Here is a 19,915-nt window from a genome sequence, read left to right as displayed (position 1 = left end):
CCATTTGATTGGCTCGTTATGCTCCATATGGCCGGTGTCATTGGTTTGTGGTTTTAAAGCAGTGGGTGGTGGGTAGTCGATGTTACAAGAGGGCGGTGGGTAGTCGATGTTACAAGACGCCGGTGGGTAGTCGATGTTACAAGAGGGCGGTGGGTAGTCAGTCTGTCGTGTGAGAGCTCGAGGGTGGTTGGTAGTCAGTATATCGTGTGAGAGCTCGAGGGTGGTTGGTAGTCAGTTTATCGTGTGAGAGCTCGATGTTGGTGAGTAGTCAGTATATCGTGTGACTGTGAGAGCTCGAGGGTGGTGGGTAGTCAGTATATCGTGTGAGAGCTCGAGGGTGGTGCGTAGTCAGTCTATCGTGTGAGAGCTCGAGGGTGGTGGGTAGTTAGTCTATCGTGTGAGAGCTCGAGGGTGGTGGGTAGTCAGTCTATCGTGTGAGAGCTCGAGGGTGGTGGGTAGTCAGTCTATCGTGTGAGAGCTCGAGGCTGGTGGGTAGTCGGTATATCGTGTGAGTGCTCGAGGGTGGTGGGTAGTCAGTTTATCGTGTGAGAGCTCGAGGGTGGTGGGTAGTCAGTATATCGTGTGAGAGCTCGAGGCTGGTGGGTAGTCAGTATATCGTGTGAGAGCTCGAGGATGGTGGGTAGTCAGTTTATCGTGTGAGAGCTCGAGGGTGGTGGGTAGTCAGTATCGTGTGAGAGCTCGATGGTGGTGGGTAGTCAGTATATCGTGTGAGAGCTCGAGGATGGTGGGTAGTCAGTCTATCGCGTGAGAGCTCGAGGGTGGTGGGTAGTCGGTATATCGTGTGAGTGCTCGAGGGTGGTGGGTAGTCGGTATATCGTGTGAGAGCTCGAGGGTGGTGGGTAGTCGATCTTGTGAGAGCTCGAGGGTGGTGGGTAGTCAGTATCGTGTGAGAGCTCGATGGTGGTGGGTAGTCAGTATATCGTGTGAGAGCTCGAGGATGGTGGGTAGTCAGTCTATCGTGTGAGAGCTCGAGGCTGGTGGGTAGTCTGTCTATCGTGTGAGAGCTCGAGGGTGGTGGGTAGTCAGTCTATCGTGTGAGAGCTCGAGGGTGGTGGGTAGTCAGTCTATCGTGTGAGAGCTCGAGGGTGGTGGGTAGTCAGTCTATCGTGTGAGAGCTCGAGGGTGGTGGGTAGTCGATCTTGTGAGAGCTCGAGGGTGGTGGGTAGTCAGTATCGTGTGAGAGCTCGATGGTGGTGGGTAGTCAGTATATCGTGTGAGAGCTCGAGGATGGTGGGTAGTCAGTCTATCGCGTGAGAGCTCGAGGGTGGTGGGTAGTCAGTCTATCGTGTGAGAGCTCGAGGCTGGTGGGTAGTCGGTATATCGTGTGAGTGCTCGAGGGTGGTGGGTAGTCGGTATATCGTGTGAGAGCTCGAGGGTGGTGGGTCGTCTGTCTATCGTGTGAGAGCTCGAAGGTGGTGGGTAGTCTGTCTATCGTGTGAGAGCTCGAGGGTGGTGGGTAGTCAGTCTATCGTGTGAGAGCTCGAGGGTGGTGGGTAGTCAGTCTATCGTGTGAGAGCTCGAGGGTGGTGGGTAGTCAGTCTATCGTGTGAGAGCTCGAGGGTGGTGGGTAGTCGATCTTGTGAGAGCTCGAGGGTGGTGGGTAGTCAGTCTATCGTGTGAGAGCTTGAGGGTGGTGGGTAGTCGATCTTGTGAGAGCTCGAGGGTGATGGGTAGTCGATCTTACAAGAGGGTGGTGGGTAGTCGATCTTGTGAGAGCTCGAGGGTGGTGGGTAGTCGATCTTGTGAGAGCTCGAGGATGGTGGGTAGTGTCTTGCGAGAGATCGAGAGTGGTAATGGTGGATTTTGGGTAAAGTATTTCGTATCTCGGTCTAAACGTTTGCTCTCTTTGGTACTGCCGAAATTACCTCCTCTTGGGTTTTTGGAGGACCCGAGTTGTGATGGATTCGGTGTTACAAGATGATTATGTAAGTTCGTTTATAAGTTGTCTCCATTCACAAGGGAGAGAAGAGAGGAAGAGATCACCATGAATGGGTTGGTGAGTCGGACATCATGATTACACGATCGTCTAATCCTTCTAATGGTTGGAGCGTTTCCATTGAGCCTGGGAGGTCAGCGGTTTGAACCCCGGCCGAGTTATTTCAATTTGAACCCCGGCCGAGTCATTCCAATTTGAACCCCGGCCGAATCATTCCAATTTGAACCCCGGCCGAGACATTTCAATTTGAACCCCGGCCAAGTCATTCCAATTTGAACCCTGGCCGAGTCATTCCAATTTGAACCCCCGGCCGAGACATTCCAATTTGAACCCCGGCCGAGACATTACAATTTGAACCCCGGCCGAGACATTCCAATTTGAACCCCGGCCGAGACATTTTTCATGGGTTTTTCATGGGATTTTTTTTCAAACAACATCATTTATTAAGTTGCGGTGCCTATTTATTTGTAGAGTGCGTGCATTGATTATTGCGGTCATTTCGTATTTCTCTCAAATTTTTCACCAATCCTTGCATTTGATCTTTGGTATTGTTGCGGATCTGTCGCCGGCCTTCTCCCCTTATCAAGGGGGGATTAATGCCCTTGTCTTTACTAGCCTGGCGCGACCCGAGACCTATGACGTCCCTTCCGGACAGCGCCAAATAGGGTTTCGGGACCAAATTCGCTCGTACCTAAGTACTAGCGATGCCCTGGAAGCGAGGAAATAAGCCTCGCATGAACCATGTATGATGGTGATACGCCGAGCGGTTTGCGTACACGTGATCTGCGCCGTTATAGATAGTGGAACCCGATTCAAGCGGTTTTACCCGTGCCACGCTTAGTCAATGGAGAAATCACAAAGACGATCAAATTCAGAAGAAAAGGAAGAACAAATAGGTTTAATTATTATTGCACGTATTTACAGCTCAAGACGAAGAGACACAGGGCAGCTTAGACAGTCTTAATTCTTAATACCCAAGGACAAACAGGCCAGTCTGACACACTCACACGGGGATTGCAGATGGGCAGGATGATGTTCTCCAGCGCCGCGGTGGTCGTCCAGGCTCGGCTCTCCACGGTCCCCGGCACGTCCCGCGAAGATGGAGGTAGGCAAAGGCAGGAACTCGTATCGTGTCGCTCGAACAAACGGGTAATCTCGGGGCGAACGGGAGAGGGCGGACTTAGCGTTATTCAGCCACGTTCATTCGCTTTAGCTGAACCGCGCAAGTTATCAACGCCCTGGCTGTGCCCACGTATTCCTCGTAACCAAGTTCATACAGTGCGAGTGATCCTCTTCAAGCGCGTCCTCTCTCTCCTCTGCCAGTCCTTTCAAACGCCTCTCCCTTCTCAGAACTGAGAACTCCTAACTTCTTTCCGCGCACCTCTCCCATAACTGGACTAGCGCGCAACTCAACTCGACTCAACTGAGGTGGGGGCTTCGCACAAAAAGGGTTTTATTGCCACGCCCTTAGCCCGATTGAATGTCCCAACCACGCCCTGTGATGCAGTGCTGCAGCCACACGCTGTGAGCCCTGATTGGTGGCTCATTCTTAACGTCATTGCCTCGCCGCTGCGCCGACCTCAACCCTCCTCCACCTTCCGCGGCCCACCTCGTGTTAACTCGCGCCCAGCATAACCAGGGCTTTTTAGCCGCAATGGATCGAGCCTATGGACGTGGAATGGTTTGTAGAAGTAGGGCCTTTCCTCCTGTCTTTACACAACGCAGGATTAACACTGGAAGGGGCCTACTCTCAAATATACTAAGACATAACTATACTACAAATGAGGCTACATGTTGCTCGTGTGACTAACTATGGGGGGCAAATCTTTAACCTTTATTGAGTTTACTGTACAAATCTCAAAACCGTAGCACTGCCCCCCTCCCTCGTCAGACTCGTCCCCGAGTCGAACCCACACAAGTGTGAACGACCGGTTTTGAGAAAGACTTGGGACTAGTTTTTAATTACATGTGACACTTAGATGTGGTTCCCCTCTAACATTTACTCTAACCCGTGTATGTGATAGTTTTACAACATTAGATGTGTCCCACCTACTGCGTTGTGTAACTAACTAACAGAATCGCACCCACAACTAACCGAATTGCGGAATTAATTCTCAAACTACACATAAAGCCGGTGGGTCGCATCTTATTTACAATTACAGAACCTAATTATTTACATCTCTATAACCCAGGACCCATTCTTTTTGGAAAGAAGATTGGAGGGGAGAAAAAGCACAGCAATGCACCAATACACATAACACATTCAAAAAGTTCACAGTTCACCATTTGCTGCTGGGCCGCATCTTCTTCTTGCTTCATCTTCCGTGTGCAATAAAAACTTAAAGTTCTTCTTTCCTGGCACACCAAGAATAAAATGTACAAGAACCCGTGTTCGTTTTTATTTGTCAGCAGGGCCAACCTTATGTGGTCCAACTGCGTGACATTGATGCCACTCAAAATACGTGGTCCGAAGATGCGAGGTAAGTTTGCAGCAAATGACTGCTCAGCAAAGTGTAAGGCCACAAAATGTGTGGTCCATGTGTAATGTGGTGCAGCAAAGTGTCCCTGCATGTGCAGCAAAGTTATAATAAAGAGTATGGCAGCAAAGCACCGTGCAGTTCATCTGCATGGGTGTAGCAATGTGCAGCCCCACAGGCAGAGCAATGTGCAGCTGCACATGTGTAGCAAAGTGCAGCTGCACCGTTCTCGGCTGCTGCGCAGCTCCTCCAAAATGGGTCCATGGGTGGGGAGGAGAGACAAAGCACAGTTAGCAAAGGAAAGGGCGCAAGGGTACACATCAATCAAGGCAATGCAGCATGAGGGGCTGCATTGCCCCTCATGCTCGTCCCTAACCGTTCGTACCCCCCCATGTCAGCTTACACTACCCTTGCCCTTCCCTGTATTTACAAATTACAATTCCGTCTCTACGTCCTGTCTCCCATATCCCCCTCTAAGCCGAATTCGTCGTCCAATCCCTCCCAAGAAGGAAGAGATGGAATAAACACATTGTCAAATCACGTCGAGATGCGTCTTACTCACTCAAATCATTGCACTTGGTGCTGGTTCGGAGCTTTGTCACCTTGGTGAATGAATGTGGATGGCACGAAGGGATCTCCTCATCCTAACTACACGAGTTGACATTAACTTTTAAACTACCCTGGGGTCATGCCCTGCCAATCGGCATCTTTAAACTATGCAATTCTAAAAACCTGATTCCCATTTACCACCTGGTGCCTTCCAAATTTTGGTCTCACTCCCCAATTTTTCTTACTGTGCCTTTGCACAATTTCGGGGCTGGGTCATGTGGCTCCACTAGCAGGACTACCTACCTGCGCACTTCCGCCACTGAAGTCGCCACCCGAGCTTACCTTGCTCCTTGTGACTACCTAAATTGGGGAAGGCCCCTCCTGGCTCTCTCACCCCCTGATGCCCTCCTCGGCATTGGGCTACCCGGGTCCTTCTCCTGGATCCTCGGGCCCCACTGAACACTACTCATAACTAACTGGCTCCCAGAGCCTACCTGCGGCCTCACCTGGCCGACAAACTACCAGTGGTGGAGTGCTCCAATAACCATACGCACCAACAAAGCCCACACGCCCAGCCATTCCACAGACTCATGCACCCATCCAAGCACTTCCTGCTACTTCCTGCACCACAGGTGTCAATATCCAACAATTTACCTAAGCCCGCTACCTGACTTTAAACTACCCTCCCCGGGTATTCGTGAAGGGGTCCATCTCCCCCCATTCACTCCTTCGCACCATGCATTCCACACCTTCTATCTCCCACCAAGCATTCCACACCAAATATTCTCACACACACCAAGTCCTCTTGCACACTTCTTGTACCCACACACCTGTTCCCCACTTGCACACCATGCAAGTCAATTCACTTCAACACACTCCATTCATCCTCAATACACCACCTCTGGTTATCCCCAACCATTTCCTCATTTGCGCCTCATTCTCAAGCTCAATACACACAGTGATTCTCATTCAATTCCTCATTTGCTCAAGCTCATCCTCACACACAATTTCTCCACACTACTACACACACACAGCATCATATAGCTGACTACTTCCCCCTAATACTCGTGCTTTCCCGTCTTCCCTTACACTAAGCACTCCCTCGTCATTATCATCCAACTAATCTCTCTACGTCCCCTCTACCTGTACAAAAGTCACTACTTAAATCTTATCCTCTACCGTCATCTCTAAATCCCTAGCAATATCCTAGCCCGCCCTCGGCTAGTTTACACTGCCACCCCATAATCTATTGCTCATGTGCCCCAAAATGCGTGTGAGGAATGGATAAACCACCACCCCGCCACGCCGGGTACCATTCGCCAACACTATGGCTAATCGTCCACTGTACTCGAGTCTCTCCGTGTGGCAATACATTTTCGTCACAGCTCGGCTTCGAAAAGCCGAGCAATGCATGCGGGTGGTTGGTCGCCTGTAGGTTGGGTCCGTCCGGCATTTTTGATTCAGGGGAGGAGGCATGCTTGGGCCAAGGTTGAGTGGCCCATCCCTGCGTGGAGCCTTGCGGTCCCATGCACGATGGCCCCAACCGCCCACGGTCGGAGCACCGCACCCGCTAGGGGGCGCCGCTCCGACCTCTCCTTCCTCCCCTTGAACCGTGCCGATCGCCTTTCCCGCCAAGGCGCGGCACGGACCATACAGGGCGGTGCCCGGCACGAATCGTGCACACCACCGCAGCAACGATCCCCGCCGATCCCCGCTGCACACAAAGCACACCACGCACCGAAGGCTCGCGTCGGCTGTACGTCACCCTAAACGCTCCCCCAGTCTGCGTCGATGCCCGGGCCGCGTTCTCACACCACGCGACCCGCTCCATACGCACACAACGCGGCGCTCCAGCACCTCCCATACACCCCCTGCATTCGGCTACCGCACGCTCTCGTGCATTCTCTTTTCTTGCACACTCAGGTGCACACCACACAGGTGCACTCACGCCGCTCACACACTCCATTATCACACACCCTCGCACACACTCTGGCACTCTCATACCACTCGCACACTCCGTTACACACTCGGCCATCGCACACCCTCGCGCACACTCTTTTGTTACACCCTCAGTAACAACCATGGGTGTGCACTCCTCTGGTACACACCCAATCACGAGCCCTGGTGTGCACTCCTGCACACTCTCTACAACACGCTCTGGTGTGCATTCGCTCTCACTCTTGGCCATCGCACACTCTTCTTCGACACACTCTTCCCACTCGCACTCCGTCATACACTCGCGCTTCGGCGCACACTTCTTTTGCACACGCGCGCCAGTCACCTTCACACATCGCACCACGGACCTTCCACGAGCGCCCGGGTCTATTCCAAAACCCACGCTCGTGGAACCTCCCCTCGCACCATATACATTTCCGCCAATATCGCCACTCACCTCGGCGCTTCTTCTTCCTCGCTTTTCCTCTGCCACCTGCAAACTCTTTATTTGGTTAGCAAGCACGTCATCATGATGTGAACACAGACCTTGCACGTATTCCATCACCTCCTCCTTTATTTCTTTTTTAGTCTTCTTCCGTCTCTTCTTAATTTCACTCACCCCTTCTTCCTCTTCCTCCAACTTTTGTTTCACCCCTTCTATTTCCCGGTGCGCCCCCGCAATTTCTTCTTCTAAGACCACCCTGGTCGTCTCTATATGGGTCTTGACTTCTCGTTCCCTCATCTCCAACGTCTCTACCACGTCATCTATCCTCTTCGTCAGCCCCTCATGTACCATCTGACATTCTTTCTTCGTCGCTATAAGTTCTTTCTTAATTTCCCTTTGTGCTGCTTTCAGCCCCCCTATCACGTCCGTGTTCTTACCCACTTGCTCCCTTAACTCCTGCTGTCCCACTGTCAGCTTCTCGACTTCCCGCATCAATTCCTCTATACCCCCATGCAATCTGGCCGTACTCTTCCTCAACTCCTTCTCCACGCGCTCCTCGCACTGCTTTACCTCGTCGCGTACCAATGCGACCTCTTCGCTCAACCCGCGCCTTATGTCCTCCCCCATCTCTTCTATTTCCCTCTTAGACGCCACCCTCATTTTTTCCAATTCGTTCTTTTGGGTGTCCATTTTGCTTTCCAGCCACTTTTTCACCTCTTCCAATTGATCACCCATTTTTTTAATGTCCCGGGTGGATTTGTCCCCCATTTCCTTCAATTGATCACCCATTTTTTCTATGCCCCGGGTGGATTTGTCCCCCAATTCTTCCAATTGGTCGCCCATTTTCTTCATGTCCCGGGTGGATTTGTCACTTTGGGTGTCCATTTTCCCATTTATTTTATTGATGTCATTCTTTTGGGTGCCCATATTACACCTTGCCTCGTCCCTCATTTCTTTCATGTCCCTCATAATTTGGGCTAGGTATGACCCAATGTCGAGCCCGGTCTGCACAGCGGGCCCGGCTGCCACCGCCACGTGCGAGGCGCCGCCATTTTCTACCTCTGCTGCCGCACCCTCATCAATTGCCTCTTCTTCCCCCAATTCTTCCTGTGGGTCCTGGGTTATCAACTCTTCCTCTTCATTTACCCCCACCGGCATTCGACCGCTTTGGCTAGCCATAGCACGAATTTCATTTTGGTTCTTAAAAACTAAATTTCGGTCGCTCGTAATTTTGGGGCAAATTTGTCCAAAAAAAATTGGCTGGGTTCCAAATCCCACTCCCCGACACCTAATGTTGCGGATCTGTCGCCGGCCTTCTCCCCTTATCAAGCGGGGATTAATCCCCTTGTCTTTACTAGCCTGGCGCAACCCGAGACCTATGACGTCCCTTCCGGACAGCGCCAAATAGGGTTTCGGGACCAAATTCGCTCGTACCTAAGTACTAGCGCTGCCCTGGAAGCGAGGAAATAAGCCTTGCACGAACCACGTGTGATGGTGATACGCCGAGCGGTTTGCGTACACGTGATCCGCGCCGTTATAGATAGTGGAACCCGATTCAAGCGGTTTTACCCGTGCCACGCTTAGTCAATGGAGAAATCACAAAGACGATCAAATTCAGAAGAAAAGGAAGAACAAATAGGTTTAATTATTATTGCACGTATTTACAGCTCAGGACGAAGAGACACAGGGCAGCTTAGACAGTCTTAATTCTTAATACCCAAGGACAAACGGGCCAGTCTGACACACTCACATGGGGATTGCAGATGGGCAGGATGATGTTCTCCAGCGCCGCGGTGGTCGTCCAGGCTCGGCCCCGTCCGGCTCTCCACGGTCCCCGGCACGTCCCGCGAAGATGGAGGTAGGCGAAGGCAGGAAATCGTATCGTGTCGCTCGAACAAACAGGTAATCTCGGGGCAAACGGTAGAGGGCGGACTTAGCGCGGCTGGCAGTTATTCTGCCGCGTTTTTTTTGTTTGTTTTTTTTGTTTTTTTTTGTATACTGAATCGAGGCTCGTGAAAGAGCTAACATTTATTTCACAAACAAATCAACCAGACAAACAAAATATACAAAAAGAGGGAGCGGAAGACAAGATGGGGAGAGAAGGGGAAGCACACAACCACAACATTTGAGAGCAGGGAGAAGTGTGGGAGGGAGAGGGCTTGGGGGCAGGAGGCGTGGGAAGGGGGGGGGGGGGTGGGAGAAGTATAAAACACAAGGGAACCGAAATTAGCGGGGGTAGAAAAGATCAAGGTTTTGGATGGGGGAGGATAAGAGATGGTGGTGAACAGCTGTTTTAAAGACCTGGAGGGTGGAGTGGGATTGAAGAGAGTGAGGGAGTTTGTTCCAGAGGCGGGAGAAAAGAGGAATGAAGGAGTGAAGGTGAGCAGAAAGTCTTGATTTTGGCAGTTTAACCATAAGAGGGTTGCAGGCAGATCTTGTGCGACCTGTAGGAATATTTGGGGGACAGAGCCCAGAAAGGGCTGGGGGGGCAAGGCCAGAGAGGAGTCGGTAGAAGACGGAAAGACCACCAACCTGCCTGCGGTGAGTGAGTGAAAGGCCCTTGGAGTTAGCTTCATCGCGGGAGATTCCAATGATTCTGAACGCTTTGGTTTCAACAGCGTGAAGACGGGCTAGGTGTGAGGCAGGAGCACCAGACCAGAGGGGAGAGCAGTATTCCATAGAGACACAAGATTTAGAGGCAAACACAGAGTTGAGGCATTCAGCTTTTTCACGTGCGGAGTCAGCCGTTAAGCCGTTTGAGGTGAGGGAGGGGATGGAGGGGGAACAAACACCAGAAACAGATTTGACCAGATGCCACCAGGATTTGGAAGAGGGAGACAGATAAGAGAGTACGTTCTTGAGAATGGTGAGATATTGTTTCCTGGCTCTCCTGAAGGTGGACACACACTTGTTTCGGGCTTTGTGAAAGGAAATGAGATTTCCTTCCGTTGGATTTGCTTTCCAGGAGACGAAAGCAAGTTGTTTTCGCATTCCCTTGGACCCTTGGACCCTCAACCCGACCATCTATGACCATAAACCACGCAAGTTTATTCGCTTTAGCTGAACCGCGCAAGTTATCAACACCCTGGCTGTGCCCACGTATTCCTCGTAACCAAGTTCATACAGTGCGAGTGATCCTCTTCAAGCGCGTCCTCTCTCTCCTCTGCCAGTCCTTTCAAACGCTTCTCCCTTCTCAGAACTGAGAACTCGTAACTTCTTGCAGCGCACCTCTCCCATAACTGGACTAGCACGCAACTCAACTCAACTTGACTCAACTGAGGTGGGGGCTTCGCGCAAAGGGTTTTATTGCCACGCCCTTAGCCCAATCGAATGTCCCAACCACGCCCTGTGACGCAGTGCTGCAGCCACATGCTGTGAGCCCTGATTGGTGGCTCATTCTTACCGTCATCGCCTCGCCGCTGCGCTGACCTCAACCCTCCTCCACCTTCTGAGGCTGACCTCGTGTTAACTCGCACCCAGCATAACAAGGGCTTTTTAGCCGCAATGGATGGAGCCTATGGACGCGGAATGGTTTGTAGAAGTAGGGCCTATCCTCCTGTCTTTACTCAACGCAGGATTAACACTGGAAGGGGCCTACTCTCACATATACTAAGACATAACTATACTACAAATGAGGCTACATGTTGCTCGTGTGACTAACTATGGGGGGCAAACCTTTAACCTTTATTGAGTTTACTGTACAAATCTCAAAACCGTAGAAGTATTTATAAAAATATTAAAAATACCGATTTTTTGCTGGAGAGAGAGACAGAGAGAGAGAGAGAGAGAGAGAGAGACAGACAGACAGACAGACAGACAGACAGACAGACAGACAAACAGAGAGACAGAGAAAGAGAAAAGTCATCAGCAAATATATATAGATGATTTTCCAGGGGGTCATAAAGATCATTGATGAAGATCAGGAATAAGCCTGGTCCCAGAACGCTGCCTTGGTGACTTCCAGCCTTGACAAGGATAGATGAAAGGATTCTGTTGAGAGCCACACGTTGGCTACGAGAGAAGAGGAAGTCAGTAAAATGAGTAAACCATGTGTGGTGTTGGTCTTCGATGCCATACGCAGAATTTGGAGAGTAATGAGGGATGCCAGACTGTATCAAAAGCACGAGATACGTCCAGAGAGACGGCCTCGGCCGACATTCCACAACAACATGATCAAGGATGGTTGTGGACACCTCATACTAGTTTTTAAGAATATCTGTTTTCATTATTAATCCTCTTTACTTTTAGTTTTAAGTGCACCACATCTGTAGGCCCAACATTATTCATCATGTTCATGATAACATTTGGCCAGGCTTGTGTGGGACCTTTGCTTGGTATAGAAAGAGGGCCTACCACATTCTTTTTATATCCATTATACTTCTGAGATGCACATATGTACATGATTTATGAATATCAACATTGAATGAACATTATCACAAGTCATAAGCTTAAAACATGTGTACAAGATAGAGTAGGCGATGTCCATGGTCAGACCAATGCACGCCACAGGCATCAACGCTCCTTTTTCTTAAAACCTTGTATTCCACTCTATTTTAAAAAATTAATACAACAAAAATAAGAACTATCAGATGCGTCATGTGCGCATTGGAGGTTTTATGCGAGTTTCAAAATGGCGTCCGGTGACGTCATCCCATGTCCCATGCGCCCAACCCACTATAATAGGTGAGGGCGAGACTACCGGAAGTACGCTGTAACACGTGTCCTTTTGTGGTTTGTTTTAATATCCAATCACGTGACTGTTGAGAAGGTGCACTAACCGGAAGTTACGTAGTTCCGCGGGCGGCTATACAAACATTTCGTATTATTTTTCATAAGACTTTATATTGTTAGAAAGATAATTACTTCTAGCTTGTCAGAAAGTTAAAATTTTAAAGATCAGACAAGAATTAAGCGAGTTATGATCAAATAACCTACACCGTTTCCAGAATTTCCGGCTGTAACACGTGCCCTTTTGTGGTTTGTTTTCAACGTATCCAATCACGTGACTGTTGTCGCGAAGGGTGCACTAACCGGAAGTTAGGTAGTTCCGCGGGCGCCTATCGCAATTTTAGTTTGAAGCGTGGCATATATAGAGCCTCAGATGCCGTCATCATCTAAAACGAAGAAGAGGAAACATGCGTGCGTTTGATTGGATGATGTGGGCGCTTAGTATTAGTAAAGGAGAAAACTATTGGCTGCTATGTACGAATGGCGGGAAATGGTTTTAATGCAAATATTGTTATATTTTGGTATCGATGGGCAAACACATTTTAAAATGAAACTTGTTATTTAATCGCATTTCTTTTTAGAAGTCAAATAGCACGATGATGGTCTTCAGTGATTAAGTTTTCGAGTACAACGTCTACTCGGGAGCTGTGGGACTATCTCAAAGTGCTGGTTGTGGTGTTCATCGTCAGATCGGATGGATCCAGGCCGAGCAGCGGGAGAGGTGTTGGAGGGTCTTCGTGCCCATTTTCCCTGCAGAGAACCGCAACTGAAAGCACTGCTCGGCTTGTTCGGCCAGGTAGGCCCACCTGCTCCATTCCCGTATCGGATTCGTTTTCCCAATGACAAATGGTCAAAATCCGGCCTTTACACACGGACAGCTTGTGTTGTATCCATAAATCCTATTTACCGAATCGATTATTTTACTTCATTTACATTAGTCAAAAGGTCAGCACGGTGCCATTGGCATTGCCGAATAAATCTTGTTCGAAAGATACCATTGGATCTTTCAGTTTTACGCTCCGATCGTTACAGACAGGATAGCTAGCTTGACGTCCCTTTGAAAGAGACGTATGTGGAAATATAGTATATACCATTTTGATTTTGTGCATTGTCTATTACGTACACAAACTTGGCAAACCTTTTGCCATACCCCTTACCTCCAAAGGACCATCCCTACTTGATCTCCTTCCTCCCCCAACCCCCTTCCTCCCCCAACCCCCTTCCTCCCCCAACCCCCTTCCCCCCATTTCATCTTCCTCCCCCCCATTTCATCTTCCTCCCCCCCATTTCATCTTCCTCCCTCTCTCGCTTCCATCTCACCCCCACCCTCATTTCCTCTCACCCCCACACTCCTTCCCTCTCACCCCCACACTCCTTCCCTCTCACCCCCACACTCCTTCCCTCTCACCCCCACCCTCCTTCCCTCTCACCCCCATCCTCCTTCCCTCTCACCCCCATCCTCCACTGTCACCCCACCCTCCCTCCCCTAACCCCACCCTCCCTCCCCTAACCCCACCCTCCCTCCCCTAACCCCACCCTCCCTCCCCTAACCCCACCCTTCCTCCCCTAACCCCACCCTTCCTCCCCTAACCCCACCCTTCCTCCCCTAACCCCACCCTTCCTCCACTCACCCATCCTCCCTCTCCTCACCCAGCCTCTCACCACCATCCTCCTTCCCTCTCACCCCACCCTCCCTCCCGCTCACCCCCATCCTCCCTCCCGCTCACCCCCACCCTCCCTCCCGCTCACCCCCATCCTCCCTCCCGCTCACCCCCACCCTCCCTCCCGCTCACCCCCACCCTCCCTCCCGCTCACCCCCACCCTCCCTCCCGCTCACCCCCACCCTCCCTCCCGCTCACCCCCACCCTCCCTCCCGCTCACCCCCACCCTCCCTCCCGCTCACCCCCACCCTCCCTCCCGCTCACCCCCACCCTCCCTCCCGCTCACCCCCACCCTCCCTCCCGCTCACCCCCACCCTCCCTCCCGCTCACCCCCACCCTCCTTCCCTCTCACCCCCACCCTCCTTCCCTCTCAGCCCCATCCTCCTGCCATCTCGTCCCCATCCTCCTTCCCTCTCACACTCGCCCTCCTTCCCTCTCACCCCCATCCTCCACTGTCACCCCACCCTCTCTCTGCTCACCCCACCCTCCCTCTGCTCACCCCACCCTCCCTCCCCTAACCCTACCCTCCCTCCCCTAACCTCACCCTTCCTCCACTCACCCATTCTCCCTCTCCTCACCCAGCCTCTGCCCTCTCACCCCCACCCTCCTGCCCTCTCACCCCCACCCTCCTTCCCTCTCAGCCCCACCTTCCTTCCCTCTCAGCCCCACCTTCCTTCCCTCTCAGCCCCACCTTCCTTCCCTCTTACCCCCACCCTCCTTCCCTCTCAGCCCCACCCTCCTTCCCTCTCAGCCCCACCCTCCTTCCCTCTCACCCCACCCTCCCTCCCACTCACCCCACCCTCCTTGCGTCTCACCCCCACCCTCCCTCCCTCTCATCCCCACCCTCCCTCCCTCTCATCCCCACCCTCCCTCCCTCTCATCCCCACCCTCCCTCCCTCTCATCCCCACCCTCCCTCCCTCTCACCCCCATCCTCCCTCCCTCTCACCCCCATCCTCCCTCCCTCTCACCCCACCCTCCCTCCCGCTCACCCCAAACCTCCCTCCCGCTCACCCCCACCCTCCCTCCCTCTCACCACCACGCTCCCTCCCTCTCACCCCCACCCTTCCTCCCTCTCACCCCCACCCTTCCTCCCTCTCACCCCCACCCTTCCTCCCTCTCACCCCCACCCTTCCTCCCTCTCACCCCCACCCTTCCTCCCTCTCACCCCCACCCTTCCTCCCTCTCACCCCCACCCTTCCTCCCTCTCACCCCCACCCTTCCTCCCTCTCACCCCCACCCTTCCTCCCTCTCACCCCCACCCTTCCTCCCTCTCACCCCCACCCTTCCTCCCTCTCACCCCCACCCTTCCTCCCTCTCACCCCCACCCTTCCTCCCTCTCACCCCCACCCTTCCTCCCTCTCTCCTCACCCAACCTCTCTCCCACCCCTCACCTTCTCTCTCACCCCCTCCCTCTTTCCTTTCTCTTTCCTCCCTCCCTCTCCTCCACTCCCTTCCTCCCTTTTGCCCTCCTCCCTCCTTCTTTCTCCCCTTCTATCCCTCCTTCTAGTCCTCCTAACCCTGCTTCTATCCCTCCTTCTCTCCCTCCTTCCTCTCCCCCCTCCCACCTCCTACCTTCGCCAACTCTTCCCTCCCTCCTCCTGGCCCATCACCTCCCTACCACCCCAAATTAACCATCCTCCAATAACATATATGGAATCAATTGATGGCCTATTAAAACAGCAGGTAGAATGTGAAATATTTACATTTTGATTTACCTATTAACTTTGGGGGGGGGGGGGGGGGTGGTAGGGAGGTGATGTCAGTTTATGATTGAACTCCACTGTCACCCCACCCTCCCTCCCAGTTTGCAGTGTAGTCCAGTCATTCTAAATAAAATTTGACAAAAGCCACCACAAATTGCAACAGAAATGAAACCTCTTCTATTTGTCTAAGTAAGGTCTACTTGATAACGTATCAAAAGTATAATGACATATTTTCGGTGGAAAATGGTGAATTTCGATAATTAAAATTATCTGTTTTTAACCCATTTTCATTATAAAACGCCGAAATAGCAGAATTTTCAGATCGGCATAACTTTGTCAATTTTCAAGATAAAACAATAAAAACAACACCATAACGCATAATTTAATGGTCTATTAATAATATGGACGTGTTTAAAGTATTATATTGGGTAACTAGGGGAGAGTGGGGATAGTTGAGCCGGAGGTAAGTTGAGCCACCCCCTCTAATTCGCGCTGGCATATATTTTGGGCAAATTTGGTGGTCACGGTCACTTTCTTATCGATTCTGTGCTTCATACACTTTTGCTGTGTGATATTTTCCAAACAAAGCTGTCCATATCACCCCAAGACATCAATTCTGAGGAACTTGAAGCAATAGGAAACCTCTACGATGATCTCGTTTCTGGTAAAACTACAGTGGAGGAAGTGAAATCATCTTCAGAGCTGAACTCTCTGCAAAGGAAACTTGAAGCAAGCACAAAAAGTCTACTGGAGGCAAAATACATCACTGCCAAACTGTGGCTGCAGTATATGGAAATGGTTAATATCATGATAACATTTATCAGATCTGAACAAACAGGCGATTGGTCTCTCCACCTCGGGACATTGCAAGCCATGTTACCATACCTTGCAGCATCTGGTCATAACCTCTACACAAAGTCCTTACACTTGTACCTGTAGAAGATGACGCAGTTGGCAACCACACATCCCGATGTTCACAGGCAGTTCACCCAGGGACTACACGTTGTCAGGAGGAGTGATCGTTTTTGGGGAGGGTTGTCCCCGGACCTTGTTATTGAGCAGGTACTAATGAGAAGCCTTAAGACGTGTGGTGGTCTTACGAGAGGGAGGGGCATGACAGAAATCCAACGACTCGTTTGGTGTCTGTCAAGACCTGCTTGCGCAGAAGTGAACATCGCCATGCAGCAGCTGACGACAGTCACATATGAGACAAGTGAACAACACAAGGACCAATCAAGATCTAGGCAAACTAGGGACACTGCGGATTCAGAAAAGCTCATGTCATTCATTGAATGGAGGTCCCCATTTGAGGCAAGGCTCTCACTTCGGAACGTAGTTAGTGGCATCACAGCTGGACCAAAGGTTAATGTTGATTGTGCAAAACAGATCGGAGAGGCCATTCTAAATGAAATGGATGGAAAAACTGTGCTTCAGTATTCTTTCAAGAGAAAGAACCAAGCTGTAACGTTTGATTCTAAGGCAGCAGTCAAGATAGGTAATGACGTGGTCCAAATAGACCCTCTACTCCTATTCCAAAGGCTAATCACCGGATCTCAAGCTAATGATCTTGCGAAAGCCCTGACCTATGAACTCTGTAACTACCCCCCTGCATCGTTTGAAGGGAAGGACAGACTCTTAGAAGCCATGAAAGCGCAACTTGCTAAAGCCATCTGGACTGTTGTACCATCACAACCACCACCAAGTCAGAATTTCAAGTATGTTCTTTATGGAGGGGCTCTCCTGCATCGTATTAGTTAGGTCCAAAACTTCAATTCCGTGACCATTTTCTGGCTAGTAAGGTTTGACGATTGATTTGACTTCTATTGACATTTTATAACAAAAATAGCCTCTAGGGCCCTCCCAAAAATCCCGGCATTTTTCGCCAGAGGCCCAAATCCAAGATGACCGCCGGCACTATCTTGAAAAATTAAGTTTTGAACCAGAACACCTAGAATCACGTACAAAGACACTTTTTTGGGTAATTTGACCACGAGGATTCCGAATCTGACATTAGTTTGATGTTATGACATTATTCTGACCCAGAAATCCAAGATGGCCACCATCCAGTAGAGCGAAAATGCAACTTTTAAATGGGAGAACATATGATCATGAATTAACACATTATTTTGGCTAAATCTATACTGGCCACGGAATTGAGGTCCTGATTAGTGAATTGCTATTTTCTTGTTTTTTATTTGTCTGCGTGTGTAATGTCATATACAGTGATCCCTCGTTTATCGCGGGGGTTACGTTCCAGAACCCCCCGCGATAGACGAAAATCCGCGAAGTAGCGACCATATTTTTATTTTATTATTTATATATATTTTAAAGCTTTATGACCCTCCCCACACTCTTATTAACCTTTCCCACACTCTTATTAACCTTTCTCACACTCTTATTAACCTTTCCCATACTCTTATAAACACTTCCTATACTCTTAAACACTTTTTACACTCTTAAACATACGTAATTTTAACAACATATAAAATTCTAATGGGTACTCACGATTGAAGATACTGTAGCGACCCATGGGTTCCCCAAGCAAGACCAGCATCAGAATCTCCTTGCTCCAGCCGGTGACGTCACCGGCGGGGATCCCCGGTGCCAGAGTGGCTGGTCACGTGACCGCCAAAGCGTGCCGCGCGTGCGGGTATAATCAGCTACACCTGTTGATCACGTGACCGCCGAAGCACGCCACGCTTGAGAGGCGTGGCTTTCGGTTTCTGGTTGTGCTTTATAATGCAGCCCGATAAATGGGCTTTTCAGTGTTCCCGAGTTGGTTTTGAGAATAAATATCTTCTCGGACGAGTTTGTGTCTTGCCCGTCATTTCGTCCGTATCAAGCAAGAGCCCCGGCTCTTCAATACTACAACTTGCGTGATGAAGATGATGATGAATTAGCTGTGCAGTACTGATGACGATGAAGGTGATGACGATGATGAATGTACTGCACAGCCAGAAAGAGCATTACAGTTACCCATTACGTGGGTAACTAGCGCAAATGGAAGCTGCCGCATCTGCGTTTTCCATACGCACGACTCTTTGTCTCTTTGTCTACTGTTCTACTGTACACTATGTACAGTATTTTATTTCTTGTAATATGTTTTAATAACTGTATTTTTCTTATTTTTTTACGTTTTTTAATTTTTTAGGCTAGTAAATGCCTATTTTACCACAAAAATATTTAAAATAATAGTATATAAAAATACATTTATACCGCAAAATCCCGCGATATAGCGAAAAATCGGCGATATAATTTTACATATACTAGCGAGAAAAACCCGCGATGTACCGAAGCCGCGAAAAGTGAACCGCGATATAGCGAGGGATGACTGTACTTATTTCTGTCTTTCCAGGGAGTATACGAGCGAATGAGATGGCACTGAGAAGCGCAGTATTCAGAAGATAGCTGTCAAGAGAATGTCCACCGTTCCGTGTGTCCTCCAGTGTGGCGGGCTTTGCAATGAAGCCACTGATGTCGTTACCTCCGTTGAGAGTTGGGAAAATCTCAAGAAAAAAGCCTTGTTATGGAGCGGTCTTGACGAGTTCGGAGACGTTTATGCAACAGTCAATTGGGATAATGGTCCCGGCAGACAATGTGTCCATAAATCATGTAGGCTGACCTTATGGAATGCTAATAAACTGGAGCAGGCCAAGACAAGACAGAAAAAACGAGAAGTCAAGGAATGCCAATCTCAGTCTTCATCCATGTCTGAGGCTTTCCCCCCGGCTGCTTCTCCACCTGCCAAGCGGCTGCGATCAAGTGTAGAAGGGCTGATACATGAAAAAACAAAATGTGTCTGGTGCTGTAAACCGGAGTCGGCAAAGCACCCAGAATCAAAGCTGTCCCTGATTTCGTATGATAATGCATGGGCAACGTTCAAGAGTCACACAGTGGCCCTCGAAGATCAGAGCATGCGAGACAGAATCAACTGTGTGATCGATTATGCAGCTGATGACCCATATGCGATTGAGATCAGATATCACAACAAATGCTGGTTGAAATATGTGCGTAGTTACCAGAAAATGAGTGAAGATGACAAACTCCCACGCATGCACAATGTCAATCTCCGTGAGGCTCAGACTATCTTCTTTGACCACATCAGAACAGTTATCTTTGAGGAACGTGAGCTAAGGTCACTACAGAGCCTCCTCAAAGACTACAGCTCTATCATATCTCGGTATGGCTTCTCAACATCCAGCATCAAGTCATCCTTTATCAAAGATATCCTGACCCGGGAGTTTGAGGGCAAGATCGGCTTCCACTCCCGCCCTCAGAGAAACCAGAGCGACCTAGTCTATGACACGTCTGGGGGTGGTTCATATGTTGAAGCAGCACTCTCCGCCATCGGTGTTAGCAGTGAACAACTGGTGCACAATGTGGCTAAGCGGCTCAAGGATGATGTCAAGTCAATCAAACCCATCCCATGGCCGCCAAGAGTCGAGGAGCTAGAAGAGGA

At 50.2% G+C, this 19,915-nt stretch overlaps 1 protein-coding gene across 8 annotated transcripts in view; it reads left to right on the top strand.

The window, feature by feature from the left end:
• Positions 1–12: 12 nt before the first annotated feature.
• The window catches only part of ORC5 (origin recognition complex subunit 5), a 57,605-nt gene continuing 37,702 nt past the window's right edge, over positions 13–19,915 (top strand). Inside the window, exons 1-3 of one of the 8 annotated variants that reach the window (XM_078784840.1) lie at positions 13–122; positions 1,981–2,017; positions 12,781–12,887. In XM_078784840.1, the coding sequence (XP_078640966.1) occupies positions 12,786–12,887 (102 nt within the window). In that variant the 5' untranslated portion in view covers positions 13–122; positions 1,981–2,017; positions 12,781–12,785. Of the gene's footprint in view, positions 123–1,673; positions 2,018–12,388; positions 12,566–12,672; positions 12,888–19,915 lie in introns of those variants that run through there. The other 7 variants (XM_068128342.2, XM_078784839.1, XM_078784838.1 and 4 more) reach the window with 7 other exon arrangements.

The sequence above is a fragment of the Myxine glutinosa genome, chromosome 9 (assembly GCF_964187855.1).
Source record: "Myxine glutinosa chromosome 9, kmMyxGlut1.1, whole genome shotgun sequence".
NCBI classification, from domain to species: domain Eukaryota; kingdom Metazoa; phylum Chordata; class Myxini; order Myxiniformes; family Myxinidae; genus Myxine; species Myxine glutinosa.
The sequence above is the reverse complement of the archived record's forward strand: the minus strand, read 5'-3'. Positions and strand labels throughout refer to the sequence as shown.